This window comes from Dendrobates tinctorius, unplaced genomic scaffold (assembly GCF_039654945.1).
Source record: "Dendrobates tinctorius isolate UK_male_01 unplaced genomic scaffold, ASM3965494v1 ptg000032l, whole genome shotgun sequence".
In the NCBI taxonomy this organism is placed as follows: domain Eukaryota; kingdom Metazoa; phylum Chordata; class Amphibia; order Anura; family Dendrobatidae; genus Dendrobates; species Dendrobates tinctorius.
In genome coordinates this window covers 43,146,226-43,162,556 of record NW_027361700.1, presented here as the reverse complement: position 1 = coordinate 43,162,556, position 16,331 = coordinate 43,146,226, and the positions used below count along the sequence as shown (strand labels likewise).

Sequence of the window (16,331 nt, the reverse complement as noted above, 5' to 3'; positions counted from 1 at the left end):
TGTGCACGTACCCTAAAGGTCATGCCACAGCATCCCATTCAGATTAAGGTCTGAACTTTGACTAGACCACTCCAAAGTCTTAATTTTTTTTTTTCATAAGTCATTCAGATGTGCACTTGCTGGTGTGTATTGGATCATTATTCTGCTGCATAATCTAAGTGCACATCTAGCTTGAGGTCACGAACAGATGGCTGGACATTCTCCTTCAGAATTTTTTGGTAGACAGCAGAATTCATGGTTCCTTTTACCACAGCAAGTCTTCCGGGTCCTGAAGCAGAAAAACAGCCCCAGACCATCCCATTAACACTACCATATTTTACTGTTGGTACGATGTTCCTTTTCTAAAATGCTGTTATATCCACGCCAAATGTAATTGGACATACACCTTCCAAAATGTTCAACTTTTGTCTCGTCAGTCCACAGAGCATCCTCTCAAAACTCTTGGGGATCAGCAAAATGTTTTCTTTTAAAAGTGAGACGAGCCTTTATGTTCTTATTGCTCAGCAGTGGTTTTGGAACTTTGCCATGCAGGCCATTTTTGCCCAGTCTTTCTTATGGTGGAGTCATTAACACTGACGTTAACTGATTCAAGTGAGGCCTGCAGGTCTTTGGATGTTGTTGTGGGGTCTTTTGTGTCTCTTGAATGAGTTATCACTGTGCTCTCTGTGTAATTTTGGTTGTCCAGCCACTACTGGGAAGGTTCACAACTGTTCCATGATTTTGCCATTTGTGGATAATGGCTCTCACTGTGGTTCTCTGGAGTTCCAAAGTTTTAGAAATGGCTTTATAACCTTATTCAAACTGATAGATCTCAATTACTTTGTTTCTCATTTGTTCCAGAATTTCTATGGATCATGACATGATATCTAGCTTTTGAGGATCTTTTAGTCTACTTCACTTTGTCAGTCAGGTCCTATTTAAGTGATTTCTTGTTTGAGAACAGGTGTGGCAATAATCAGGCCTGGATGTGGCTAGTGAATTTGAACTCAGTTTCCCAAAGATGTGATAAGCTACAGTTATTTTATGTTTCATGGGGCGTGAGGGTGGAGCAATCGCTTTTTCACTTAGGGCCCTGTAGGTTTGGATTTCTTTTTCCCTTAACAATAAAGGCCTTCATTTAAAAACTGCATTTTGTGATTACTTGTGTTACCTTTGTGTAATATTTAAATTTGTTTGGTGATCTGAAATGTTTAAGTGTTTTTCAAACATGCAAAAGAATAGGAAATCAGGAAGGGGGCAAACACTTTTTCACACAACTGTCCATACAGCAAAAATGTCAGCAGTCCAGACATAGTGAAAAAAAACTGTGGTGTGTATTTGTCTGTGTATGTGTGACTTTCAGTTGTTCAAATAGTGACTTGAGAAAGACTCACAATTTGAAGGACAAAAATGTCGTACATACATGGGTGAATAAAAACCATAGTTTTTTCACTATCCCACCTCTGGAGTGCTGACATTTTAGACAGACAGACATAACACACAAATCATTGTTTCTTACAGGAAGAATCAGAGTTTAAGGATAAACTCAGTCCTGTAGCTGTCAGTGTTAACTTCAGTTTGGCTGTTCTATCTACAAGTGTTTTACCTCCTATAATACACGGAAACACCTTTCTTCAGGGGCAGGTAAGACATGGAGAATACATGGATGTTTAACCTGAATGTTATGGTTCTTACATACAGCCTCATACCATACCTCGTTGTAGACTACAAATGGTAGGAGAAACACATTTTGGCTGCTGATCAATGGCTACCAAAGATGGCTTGTTCTGTTCAGGAGAATGATGTTATAGCAAGTCCTAATGTAAGACAAATTGTGATAAGTTCTATATGTACATACAGCAAAAGTCTTGGAAGAGGGGTCATGAAAAACTTTAGTGACTGTTGACCCTAAAACACACTTGGTTTGTGTCGTTGCTGCAAATACAAACCATGGAAACCAACACAAGTTGATGCTCATGCACTTACTATCTTTAATTAGTATTTAGGCTTGTTGGAAACTAGAATGTTGTCTCTTCTGTTAACTTGTTATGGGTGAAAGATGGTACTTTTACTTTAAGGAATTGCCATTTCACATACCGCTTACCTTTCGTATTCTAGATTCATATCCTTTTGGACTGTGGTGAAGACAATATCTGCATGCCAGATCTTCAGCTAGGAGCAAACTGGTCAGTTTTGCTAATAATTCCTAATTCTGTTTTGACTGGCTAAACTGGACTAGCTGGTAGACATGTGATTGTACCATAAGTCTCCACCATAAGGGACAAAGTACATATTAAAGTTGACCAAATCTGCTAATTTTACCGTGACCTGCAGCCCATGTAATGTATCTATCTAATGTGTATGGGGGCCTCCCAACTCTACCAGAAATAGAAAGATCAGCCATGTTGAATTTGTACACCAATTCTTTTATATATATATATATATATATATATATATACACTCACTGGCCACTTTATTAGGTACACCATGCTAGTAAGGGGTTGGACCCCCTTTTGCCTTCAGAACTGCCTCAATTCTTCGTGGCAGAGATTCAACAAGGTGCTGGAAGCATTCCTCAGAGATTTTGGACCATATTGACATGATGGCATCACACAGTTGGCGCAGATTTGTCGGCTGCACATCCCTGATGCGAATCTCCCGTTCCACCACATCCCAAAGATGCTCTATTGGATTGAGATCTGGTGACTGAGGAGGCCATTTGAGTACAGTAAACTCATTGTCATGTTCAAGAAACCAATCTGAGATGATTCGAGCTTTATGACATGGCGCATTATCCTGCTGAAAGTAGCCATCAGATGTTGGGTACATTGTGGTCATAAAGGGATGGACATGGTCAGCAACAATACTCAGGTAGGCTGTGGCGTTGCAACGATGCTCAATTGGTACCAAGGGGCCCAAAGAGTGCCCAGAAAAAATTCCCCACACCATGACACCACCACCACCAGCCTGAACCGTTGATACAAGGCAGGATGGATCCATGCTTTCATGTTGTTTACGCCAAATTCTGACCCTACCATCCGAATGTCGCAGCAGAAATCGAGACTCATCAGACCAGGCAACGTTTTTCCAATCTTCTACTGTCCAATTTCGATGAGCTTGTGCAAATTGTAGCCTCAGTTTCCTGTTCTTAGCTGAGGAGTGGTACCCAGTGTGGTCTTCTGCTGCTGTACCCCATCTGCCTCAAAGTTCGACGCACTGTGCGTTCAGAGATGCTCTTCTGCCTACCTTGGTTGTAACGGGTGGCAATTTGAGTCACTGTTGCCTTTCTATCAGCTCGAACCAGTCTGCCCATTCTCCTCTGACCTCTGGCATCAACATGGCATTTCCGGCCACAGAACTGCCGCTCACTGGATTTTTTTTCTTTTTCGGACCATTCTCTGTAAACCCTAGAGATGGTTGTGCGTGATAATCCCAGTAGATCAGCAGTTTCTGAAATTCTCAGACCAGCCCTTCTGGCACCAACAATCATGCCACGTTCAAAGGCACTCAAATCACCTTTCTTCCCCATACTGATGCTCGGTTTGAACTGCAGGAGATTGTCTTGACCATGTCTACATGCCTAAATGCACTGAGTTGCCGCCATGTGATTGGCTGATTAGAAATTAAGTCTTAACACACAGTTGGACAGGTGTACCTAATAAAGTGGCCAGTGAGTGTATATATATATATATATTTTTATGTGGAAGTTGCTCTATACTTTCCACTTAAAACACATGCATGCTTGGCCAAACTGAGCGCTTATGTACAAAGGTGGATAGAGAGATACAGCTGTCAGCAGAACGAGCATTGACTGACTGTTATTCAAGGTACATGTACAACTGAATTTATACTTGTTCATTAAACACCGGTACATTGGAAAATCACATTAAAAAAACACTTCCATCAAAGTTGTTATCCTCTTAATATATTGCAGTCATCATATTATGTAGCACTGTGTACTTACAATTGCTCATTTTATCTTTCTACCCAGTAAATTCTTCGCTATTCTCTACTCTGTATAGAAACAGGAAGTCTCTTTTCCCCACTCTTATCATTCCCCACTTCAACTCCTGAACCAGCTGCCCCCCCCCCCCGCCAGGAACTTTTACAGTGACTCATGAATCACACAGGGAAATTTTACCTCCTGTTTCTACATAGAGCTTAGAAGGAATCAGTTAGTCAGTTTTTAATCACGTGATGTCACATACTTAATGGAAAAGAGAAGAGTTAACTGAGTGGAAAGGCAAAATGAGCAATTGTAAGTACACAGGGCTAGAAAATATGATGATTGCAATATACCTGTATTAAGAGGATGAAAACTTTGATGGGAGGAGGGCTTCTTTAACTGTTGTATTTATCCTGGAGATACAGTCCTGGAGAAATACATGGAGAATTTTGGGACATATAGGATTATGGTTTGCTTGAATTGCGGCAGGGTTTTGTTTTTTTGTTTTTTGAAATTTGGGAAATAAGCAGAAATCAGATTATGGCGGTAATGCTGCAAAATCTAATGCTGAAAAGCGGACTGATTGTGCAGGTGATCTGATGTGACTTAAGGTTATTCCTCCTGATTTAGTGAATTCACTAAAGTAAAAGTCACATTAGATGATAAATGACTTTCTACTTCTTTTCCAAGGAATGAAGACCCTCTTGTTATTGGGGTAGATAATCTTGCACAAATCCATTTCCATGCCAGAAACCACGGAGAAGGAGCCTATGAAGCAGAACTCTACATCTGGCTTCCATCTGGAGCACACTACATGCAAGTTTTAAGTCAAACTAAGGTGTGTTGGTTCCTACAGTAGCCAATACTATGGTCATAAAAGAGCTTCTATAGTAAACCATTAGCTTATATTTTATTTTAAAAAAAAGCGATAAAAAGTAGTTGTAACTAATGGTAATAATAGTTTGGTGTTTTTTTTTAGGAGAAAATAATTTGTGCTCCCAGAAAAGCAAATGAAACTGAACTTGTTATTTGTGAGTTGGGGAATCCCATGAAGCAAGGGGCAGAGGTGAGTTGCATGGAACAAAGACATTGTAGAGAATATTACAGTACAGTTATCAGAGGTTTATAACAAGCCGTACCCCTGTGGGTCCATCACATGACATAGACACATTTATCTGCCTTGGATGTAATTAATGACTTTCTAATAACGAATATGAATGTCTTCGTAGATATTTTTTTTTCCCTTAGATGAATGTATCTTGGGTTAAAAAACATTTTGTAATTGGGTTTTATTAAATATTTTGCACCGTTTGGCTTTTACAGTCTCTTTCTTTCCCAAGCACATTGCCATCTCCAGAATCAGTTAACTAAAAATTAATCATTGAGTGTAATCTGACAACGAGTTTGTAATCTTCTGTGCTGAATTATGACCACCTACCACACAAAGTTGAGTTGAATTTTGATGTGGTCATACAACAGTTAGGAGGACCTCACTTAAAGAGGCATTCCCAGCAAAATGTTTATCCTCTTAATATATTGCAGTCATCATATGATACAGCACTGTGTACTTACAATTGCTCATTTTGCCTTTCTACCAAGCTAAATCTCTTTTCAATTAGGTCTGTGACATCATGTGATTAAAAACAGACTAGCTGAATATAGTTAATAAATAACATCTTCCACATGTCTACTTTACATCAGTGTACAAATCACTCGTCAGACCACACTTGGAGTAGTGTGTGCAATTTTGGACGCCGGTGCTCAAGAAAGACATTACTGAACTTGAAAGGGTTCAAAGGCGGGCTACTAAAATGATAAATGCAGTTGGTTCACTACAATACCCAGAAAGGTTATCAAAATTAGGTCTATTTACTCTAGAAAAGAGAAGACTTAGGGGAGACTTAATATATATGTACAGTTGTGGCCAAAAGTATTGACACCCCTGCAATTCTGTCAGATAATACTCAGTTTCTTCCTGAAAATGATTGCAAACACAAATTCTTTAGTATTTTTATCTTAATTTAATTTGTCTTAAATGAAAAAACACAAAAAGAATTGTCCTAAAGCCAAATTTGATATAATTCCACACCAAACATAAAAAAGAGGGTGGACAAAAGTATTGGCACTGTTCGAAAAATCATGTGATGCTTCTCTAATTTGTGTAATTAACAGCACCTGTAACTTACCTGTGGCACCTAACAGGTGTTGGCAATAACTAAATCACACTTGCAGCCAGTTGACATGGATTAAAGTTGACTCAACCTCTGTCCTGTGTCCTTGTGTGTACCACATTGAGCATGGAGAAAAGAAAGAAGACCAAAGAACTGTCTGAGGACTTGAGAAACCAAATTGTGAGGAAGCATGAGCAATTTCAAGGTTACAAGTCCATCTCCAAAGACCTGAATGTTCCTGTGTCTACCGTGTGCAGTGTCATCAAGAAGTTTAAAGCCCATGGCACTGGGCTTTAAACTTCCTCCCTAGATGTGGACGGAAAAGAAAAATTGACAAGAGATTTCAACACAAGATTGTGCGGATGTTGGATAAAGAACCTCGACTAACATCCAAACAAGTTCAAGCTGCCCTGCAGTCCGAGGGTACAACAGTGTCAACCAGTACTATCCTTCGGCGTCTGAATGAAATGGGACTGTATGGTAGGAGACCCAGGAAGACCCCACTTCTTACCCCAAGACATAAAAAAGCCAGGCTGGAGTTTGCCAAAACATACCTGAAAAAGCCTAAAACGTTTTGGAAGAATGTTCTCTGGTCAGATGAGACAAAACTAGAGCTTTTTGGGAAAAAGGCATCAACATAGAGTTTACAGGAGAAAAAAAGAGGCATTCAAAGAAAAGAACACGGTCCCTACAGTCAAATATGGCGGAGGTTCCCTGATGTTTTGGGGTTGCTTTGCTGCCTCTGGCAATGGACTGCTTGACCGTGTGCATGGCATTATGAAGTCAGAAGACTACCAACAAATTTTGCAGCATAATGTAGGGCCCAGTGTGAGAAAGCTGGGTCTCCCTCAAAGGTCATGGGTCTTCCAGCAGGACAATGACCCAAAACACACTTCAAAAAGCACTAGAAAATGGTTTGAGAGAAAGCACTGGAGACTTCTAAGGTGGCCAGCAATGAGTCCAGACCTGAATCCCATAGAACACCTGTGGAGAGATCTAAAAATGGCAGTTTGGAGAAGGCACCCTTCAAATATCAGGGACCCAGAGCAGTTTGCCAAAGAAGAATGGTCTAAAATTCCAGCAGAGCATTGTAAGAAACTCATTGATGGTTACCGGAAGCGGTTGGTCGCAGTTATTTTGGCTAAAGGTTGTGCAACCAAGTATTAGGCTGAGGGTGCCAATACTTTTGTCTGGCCCATTTTTGGAGTTTTGTGTGAAATGATCAATGTTTTGCTTTTTTCTTCAGTCTCTTTTGTGTTTTTTTCATTTAAGACAAATTAAATGAAGATAATAATACCAAAGAATTTGTGTTTGCAATCATTTTCAGGAAGAAACTGAGTATTACCTGACAGAATTGCAGGGGTGTCAATACTTTTGGCCACAATTATACAATTGCTCATTTTGCCTTTCTACCAAGCTAAATCTCTTTTCAATTAGGTATGTGACATCATGTGATTAAAAACAGACTAGCTGAATATAGTTAATAAATAACATCTTCCACATGTCTACTTTACATCAGCACAATATTGGAACCAGTTTTTGTTTGTTAGGATGTTATAAAGGTTAGAAGCGATTAAAGAGAATCTGGCCCCCATCAGCGATCTTTTCCAGAATTCTAGTAGTTCAACTCTATAGTGCACAAAGCAATCTTGCTTCGCGCACGCGCAGCATGCTTTGCCCAGCTGCGGGCAAAGCCGAAAATCATTACTGCGCGTGCGCCGGTACACTATGTCCCGGAAGTATTTCGCTGTGTTCCGGGACAAAGTGTACCATCATATTCCACAGTGTTTCACATACATTGAAATTGCTGACCCCATTGAGGCTCATAATATAAATCGGTATGTCTTTCGAGTGTGGGAGGAAGCCGGAGAGAACATAAACACTCCATACAGATGTTTTCCTTGATGGGATTTGAACCCAGAGCCCCCCCCAGTGCTGCAAAGTAACAGTGCTAACCACTGAACCTCCTTGCTGACCATTTTTGACCACTTGTACAGCATTTGCACACTCATAAATAATTGTATAACAAATTACCTTCTGTTAAATCTTGTTAGGAGTGCATTTTCCAAAATGAGGTCATTCTTGGGTTGTTTCTGCAGTTTTGGTACCTTGGGGACTCTGCAAATCCAACATGGCATTTGCAATGTATTCCAGTCAAATTTGTAATCCAAGTCAAATAGCGCTCCTTCCTTTCGGGGCCCTTCTGTGGGCCCAAGCAGTAGCTTCTGAAAACATATGGCCTATCGCTGTATTAAAGAGAAGACTTGCATCAAATTCTGAGGTCTATGTTCTCCTGTTAGCCTTGTGAAATTTAAAATTTTGGCCTTAAACAGCATTTTAGTTTAAAAAAAAAAATTACATTTTTTTTCTTCCTTTTTGCGTTTATTCTTATGAAATCCCTAAGAATCAATGAACTTTCTGAATTTGTTTTGAATACCTTGAAGGGATGAATTTTTTTTTCTAAATTGGGTCCTGTTTGGTGGATTTCTGACATATAAGCCCGTCGAAGTTGCTTCAAAAGTGAAGTGGTCTCGAAAAAAATTGTGTAAATTTAATTGTAAAAATGGAAAATTGCAGCTAAACTTTTAACCCTTCTAACATCATAATAATTAAAAAAAAGTTTAAAAACTCACGCTGATGTAAAGTAGACATATAGTAAATTATGTTTATTAGCTATTTTTGTGCTATGACTATTTTATGGGCATAAAAATTTTTCACATTTCAGATATTTTCATAAATAAATGCAATTCATATTGACCTAAATATACCATTATAATAAAGTGTAATGTGTCATGAAAAATATTCTGAGAATCACTGGGATATGTAGAAGAAATTCAGAGTTATTACCATATAAAATGACACAGTTCAGATTTAAATAAAATTTGCCTTGATCAATGAAGGTAAAAACTGTCTTTTGCAGAAATGGGTTAATGCAATTTTTTTATTTTTTATTTTCCAGAAAATGGACAACCCCCTTTAACTTGCATGTAAACCTGTGTATTGTGTGGTTGTGGTTGCAGTTACATAAACCCCACTTATTGATTTTGCCGCTTCCATCATCGTCATTAGTGTTTTCCAAAAATTGTTTTACATTTTTTTTCTGCTGTTTCCCGGCATATATTACAGATACCGGCTACATTACAGCTGACCATAAGTAACCTGGAAGAGAGTGGAAGCAACATTTCATTCCCGATGCAGATAAAGAGGTGAGACACAGGTTTTCTTATAGCATCCAAAATTCTCCATATACAGTCATAAAAAAAACTTAGCACACCCTCCTTGAATTTTATGTTTTTTTGCTTCAAGAAATAATAAAAAGAAAACATCTGGTACAACCGCAAATGGACAACACATGACAATTTGCACTATGTCATTATTTATTTAACAAAAGCTATTAGGCCAAAATGTAGGAATGTGTAAAAAAAATTACATCCTTATTGCTAACAAAGAAATTAAGAGGGTAAGTAAAGTGCCCTTGATTAATTGCTCTTCAGCAAATGTGCCCACATGCATAAGGGCAGGAATTGTGGCAGTATGCTTATCTGGAGAATTCAGACGTGTGTTAACATGACGTCAAGGAGGAAAGACCTCAGCAATGATCATAGAGAAGCAACTGTTAGGATATGTGCGCTCTTTGCGGATTTGCTTGCAGAAAGTTCTGCTCGATTTCTGCATCTCTTGGCAGAAAAACAGTGGAAATTCCAAGCGTTTTTTGTGCGGATTTCATGCATTTTTTATGCGGATTTGTATGTGGATTTGTTTGCGGATTTGTTAGTTAGATAAAAATGTAGTATTTAAAAAAAAATGATGTCATGTTCAAGTCCAACCTCCATTGTTAATAATAATAGTAATGATAATTTTATTTCTACAGCGCCAACATATTCCACAGCACTTTACATTTTAAAGGGGACTTGTACAGACAATAGACATTACAGCATAGCAATAAACACATAGATCAAAACAGATACCAAGAGGAATAAGGGCCCTGCTTGCAAGCTTAAAATCTATGAGGAAAACAGGATTTTTCTTACTGTAAAATCTGTTTCGAGGAGCCTTTATTTCACAGGAACCATGGGTGTATGCTGCTGCCACTAGGAGGTTGACACTATGCACATAAAAAGTTAGCTCCTTCTCTGCAGTATACACCCCACCGACTGGCACTAAATTAATCAGTTAGTGAGAAAGCAGTAGGAGAAGCAACAAGATAGAAAAGAGCAAACAGATAACTCAAACTGTAACAATAGCACACAGAAGAAAGAGCAAGAGCTGTTAAACATGGGAGGGTGCTGTGTCCCGCAATGAAGGCTCCGAGAAACAGATTTTAGGGTAAGCAGCCAAAAATCCTGTATTCTCTATCGCTTCATTGGGGGACACAAGAACCATGGGACGTCCCAAAGCAGTACCTGGGGAGGGAAACAGCAGTAAACTCCATTCAGGTCGGAGAACTCACCACTGCTGCCTGCAAGATCGTTCTGCCTAGGCTGGCGTCTGCCGAAGCATAGGTATGGACCTTATAAAATTTGGTAAACGTGTGAATGGAAGACCAGGTTGCTGCTTTGCAAAGTTGTAGGGTGGATGCCCCATGGTGTACCGCCCAGAAGGCGCCCACTGCCCAGGTAGAGTGAGCCTTAATCCCAGGGGGAGGCACTCTGTTCTTGACCCAGTAAGCCTCCAAAATTGCAGTTCTGATCCAGCGTAGCCTTGGAGGTCGGCAGGCCTCTTCACGCACCATCTGGAATGACGAATAGAAGGTCTGTCTTCCTAAAGGGGGCAGTCCTAGCCAGATAGATCCCCACCGCCCTGACCAGGTCTAGCCTGTTAAGTGAACGCTCCAGAGAATGAGCCAGAGCAGGACAAAGGGAAGGGAGGACAATATCCTCATTCAAGTGAAAGGTGGACACCACCTTGGGAAGGAAAGAAGGCGGAGGCCGCAAAACCACCTTATGCTGGTGAAGAACAAAGAAAGGAGGGCGACAGAATGGAGGTGTTGGCCACAAGAAACACCACCTTCCAGGACAGAATGGACAGGGAGACCTCTCGGAGAGGTTCAAAGGGAGAACCCTTCAGGGCCTCCAGAATAAGATTGAGGTCCCAGGCGTCCACGGGAGTCCGGTATGGGGGAGCCTCATGTGCCACTCCTTGAAGAAAAGTTCTGACCTGAGAATGGAAGCTAAGGACTTCTGAAAGAGAATGGAGAGGGCTGATGCCTGACCCTTTAGAGAACTGAGAGCAAGGTCAGCATCAAGTCCTGCCTGTAGAAAAGCCAAAATGGAAGGAAGAGACAAGGTCATTGGCGGAATGTCATTAGACTCACACCAGCAGAAATAGACTTTCCAGGTCCGATAATAGACACTGGAAGATGATGGCTTCCTAGCCTGGATCATGGTGCGTATCACCCAATCAGAAAAACTCTCTTTTTTAACCTATGAAATAAAAAAATATGGAATATCATCTTTGGATGTGAGTCCTGGGAAGCGCTGCCGTTTATGGGCTGGATGTGCCTTTCTTGATTTAGTCAGAAAAAACGGGCGCCCTCAGAACACGCCGTTAAATTGAGCGCCCGAGAACTCTGGTGGCAGATCGGTCCTTGGAACAGATGATCTGGGCTGTCTGGGAGCCTCCAGGGGGTGTCCGCAAGAAGACTGACGATCTCTGCAAACCAGGACCTTCTGGGCCAATCTGGTTAGATCAGAATGACCGGCACCCCCTCCGCTTTGATCTTTTTCAACAGCCTGAAAAGAAGGGGAAGGGGAGGAAACAGATAGGGAAGCACGAATTGTGACCAGGGAATGGCCAGAGCATCGGTGCCCACCGCGAGAGGATCACGGGGCCTGGAGACAAACCGTGGAACCTTCCTGTTCAGCTGGGATGCCATGAGGTCCACATCCAGAGTTCCCCATCAAAGGCAAATCTGATGGAAGACTTCCTTATGCAGTGACCACTCTCCTGCCTCGAGACCCTCATGGCTGAGAAAATCGGCGGCCCAGTTGTCCATGCTGGGAATATGCACTGCGGATATCGCCGGAACCGTCGCCTCTGCCCAGAGGAGGATCTTGGATACCTCAGCCATTGCGAAGGGACTCCGAGTCCCTCCCTGGTGATTGACATATGCCATAGTTGGGGCATTGTCCATTTGAATTCTGACTGGCAGACCCCTGAGAAGCCTTTCTCATTGACAGAGGGACTGAAGGATGGCCCTTATCTCGAGGATGTTGATTGTCAGGGAGGACTCATGTGCCGACCAACACCCTTGGACCATCAGATGGCAAACAAACCGCACCCCAGCCGAGAAGGCTAGCATCCGTCGTCACCACCTGCCAATGGATGGGAAGGAAGGACTGGCCCTGGAGGATGAGGGGGATGACAGCCACCAGTTGAGAGACCACTTGACTCGGGAAGAGAGACGAATCAGATGATCCAGAGACAGGACAGGCCTGCCCCACTGCAAAAGGAAGGCCTGCTGAAGTGGTCTTGAGTGGAATTGCGCAAAAGGGATTGCTTCTGACGCTGCCACCTATCTGCCCAGGACCTTCATTGCTGAACGGAAGGAAGCCAAGGGCCTTGCAGGGAGCGAACTCCCTGCTGGAGGATTCCTCTCTTCGGGGAGAAAAACCCTCATCTACAGCATGCCTAAGAAGATATGGCGCTGAGTCGGAACAAGGCAGGACTTTGTTCTGTTGACTAGCCACCCGAAACGGGACAGGGAGTCGAGGATGATGGTCAGACTCTCCTGGGCCTGAGAGAGAGACAGAGCCTTGATGAGGATGTCAGCGAGGTACGGAATGAGCACTAGGCCCCTGATCCTCAAAATGGCCATCAATGCCGCCATGATTTTTGTGAAAACCCTGGGTGCGGTCGCAAGTCTGAACAGCAGGATGACAAACTGGAAATGGTCCTGCTGTACTGCGAAACACAGGAATGCAAGCATCTTCATTCCTTGTGCTGGCATTTTAACCTCGTATTTTGCATGAATTGAAGTCAATAAAGAAAATACTATTTTGTCACTACATCGTGGAGCTGGACAATCTCTGCTTTCTCATGCTACAATACAAGTGCCTTGACAAGGCGGGTCCGTGCACCGATGCCTAAAGATGCCTTGTCTGGTGAGCTGGGTTTTCTATTTAAACCCAGGAACCTCTGATGTGCTGGGAAAATTGGAACATGGAGGTAGGCGTCTTGGATGTCTATGGAGCACAGGAATTCCTGCGCCTTCATGGAAGCAATTACTGAATGGAGGGACTCCATCCTGAAATGTCGCAGGCGGACCCTTCTGTTCAGTATCTTCAGATCTGGGATAGGCTGAACCGCGCCGCCCTTCTTCAGCACTACAAACAGGTTTGAATAGAAACCTGTAAAATGTTCCCGTTCTGGGATGGGAATGATAACCCCCGAACTGAGAAGGGAGGCGATGGATGCAAAGAAACCCGGAACCAGAGCAGGATCTCTTGGAGGACGGATTCGAAGAATTGATCTTGAGGCCGCGAAGCGAACTCTATTTTGTATCCTGAGGGTACCACCTCCCTGACCCATGCGTCCTCCACCGAGGTGAGCCAAACATCCCTGAAAAACAGGAGACAACCGCCTAGCCTGGGAGATACGCTGGGTTCTTGACACGAGACATGCCAGGTCTGGGCCTGGTGGACCTACCGTGGGAGGATCGAGAATGCCAGGAAGGGGTGAGCTTGAAGGAAGACTTTTTCCTGACCTGGTGAGTCTGCAGCCTGTGCTGGCCAGAAGAATCCTCTGTCGCCGCCTAAAGGTGAAAGGGCTGAAATGAGCAGAACTGCCGCTTAAGGGGAGGCCGGCAAGGTTTGGACTGGGGAAGGAGGGAACTCTTGTCCCCCCGTGGCATCCTTAATAATTTTATCCAACATGGAGCCAAACAGGGGAGTCCCTTGGAAGAGGAGGCAGAGACTTCTTTGATGACAAGTCCGCCTGACATGTTTTGGGCCAAATATTCTGCTGGATGGCCACCATATTGCTGGATGCCTGAGCTGCGCAAGACGCAGGATCCAGGGAGGCAGATACCAATATTTCCCACCGTGTTGGTGGACAGTCTGGAGACTGGCGGGTCCACAGCCAGGGAAGCAGTCAAGTTAGCGGTGAGCTCAGGGGAGAAGGGATACAGGATGCTGAGGCTCTTCCTTCTTTGATAGCATCTGGTAGGGTTCTCCCTTTCCCTGGCGAGTCCCTCCACAAATTCACCATTTGGAGCGAAGACCTTAGAAGGTGGTTTTGACTGTCTAAGCAAAACTGCCTGATCTGCGGGTTCTGTAGAGGTATCTCTGATGCCTAAGGTTTGATTGACTGTGACAATAAGGCTTTGGACCATATCTTTCATGTTAGAAGCCTGTTCTGAATCCAGATCCGAATCATCCTTTGAAAACTCTTCTGAAGAAGCCTCGCCTGACTCGAGAGAGGAGCATCTGGAAGAGGTGAGATGGATCGGGAAGAGGACCTAGAACGGTGCTCCTCTCTGGATCTCTTGCGGCCTGTGTTGGAAGGGCCGGACGGAAAAATCCTGTGACCCACTGGCAACAGCGAGAGCTGGAAGGGGCAATCTGTTAAGCAAGGACACCAGGGTCTGCGACACCCTGGTAAGGTCTGCCACAGACTGCGGCAGAGAGGAAGACCCCCTGCAATAGGGATCTCAGTCTCGCCCGGGGTAGGAAAGGACTCCTGGGCAGTGGGTACAGTGGGGTTGCTGCAGCCCTGTCAGAGGGGAGAGGACTGACATGAAGGGAGTGTGCATTTGCACGAAGAGCACGCAAAGTGTCTGACAAGAGTAGAGGAAGAGGAAGCAGGAGGACGAGAATGCTCTCCTTTATGATTAGGCATGATGAGCAGACCCACTAACTGATGCCAGAAGGTTAGGGGACAGGAAAGATGCAGAGGGGAGTGTCAGTCAGCAGAGCAGAGCTACTCACAGTAGGTGTAGTGTCCTGTAGTCTACTCCCAGGCTGTAGCTGCAATAAGTACACAGAGCTCAGGTCCAGGCAGGAGAATACGCCATCCAGGTGCACCAGCCGGAAGATGGCGACTTTTAGGAGGATGCAGGGGACCCAGCCGATGAAAGCGCTTGCTGCAGAGAAAGATCCCACTCTCAGAGGCCGGAAGAGGGGCGGGGCTAGCCTCCGGGTTGAGGGGGAGCAAGATGGCATTGATCCCAGGCAGACTGGAGAGGCTGGGAGTAGTGGGCGGAGCTAACTGCTGTGCGCAGGAAGAGAGTGAATGACGGGTGGGAAAAAAGCCCTCGCGAAGAGCTGAGAGGATGGGGGGCGGCACCAACGCTGTAAATAGGCCCGAGAGAACCTGGGACATAGATTACAGATAGTGACCGCCGGAGCGTGGTGGAGCGGCACAGAGGCCCCAAAAATGCCGCAGAAGGTATGCCCGGAGCTGCCAACCATTCGAATTAAAGGGGAAATTCTCCTAATGCCCTCTAATAAAATAAAGGAAAAAATATACCTTTTATGATTTATTTTTTTTATCCTCCGTGATCTCCTCTTCATAACTTTTTCTTTACTCGGGTCCTCACCATCACCTGGGAGGGGGAGGGGGGGAGAAAGAGAAAGTACCTCCCCATCCGTAAAGATTGGACGTTCGAAAATCCATAGTTGTGGGACGTCCGCATCTTCTCAAACCGACAGACTCTGGTGGGTGAGTGGGTAGGGGGACGGAGGCAGGACCGGGTCCAGATCACCTGAACACGCTTCTGTGTTAGAGGTTGGGGTCCTGCCGAACCGACGTATGAGGATACGGGGTGGCAGTACACGCCATACTCATAGTCTCTGTGTGGGAATACAGTAGTGACCGTTCACACTGTATCCCTCCGGATACTGTATCCCTCCGGAAATCTGAAAAGGAACAACGCATATTAGGTAGATATGGGTCTAATGAAAGACCCGTGTCCACCTCCTACTGACACTAAGCTAAAACTGATTAATTTAGTGCCAGTCGGTGGGGTGTATACTTCAGAGGAGGAGCTAACTTTTTTAAGTGCATAGTGTCAGCCTCCTAGTGGCAACAGCATACACCCATGGTTCCTGTGTCCCCCAATGAAGCAATAGAGAAAAAGGGGAGACACGAAAGGTGGATGGTAACAATTGCTTTCGTTGTTCGGACCAGCCATAGTGTAAGAATCGGGTGTTCATGAAATGCTGTATGAACAGGTTATAAGCCTAAGTATGTAACAATACAGACACAGAGGGTTATTAAATGCTTAAAGCGTGTGT

The 16,331-nt window shown here is 43.7% G+C and overlaps 1 protein-coding gene across 1 annotated transcript in view; it reads left to right on the top strand.

Annotated features, from left to right (window-relative positions):
* Positions 1–16,331, top strand: part of ITGA2B (integrin subunit alpha 2b) — a 212,119-nt gene that overhangs the window by 109,245 nt on the left and 86,543 nt on the right. The window contains exons 19-23 of the mRNA XM_073572841.1: positions 1,501–1,623; positions 2,098–2,165; positions 4,616–4,763; positions 4,905–4,991; positions 9,223–9,302. Coding sequence (XP_073428942.1) covers positions 1,501–1,623; positions 2,098–2,165; positions 4,616–4,763; positions 4,905–4,991; positions 9,223–9,302 — 506 coding nt within the window. The remainder of the gene's footprint in view (positions 1–1,500; positions 1,624–2,097; positions 2,166–4,615; positions 4,764–4,904; positions 4,992–9,222; positions 9,303–16,331) is intronic.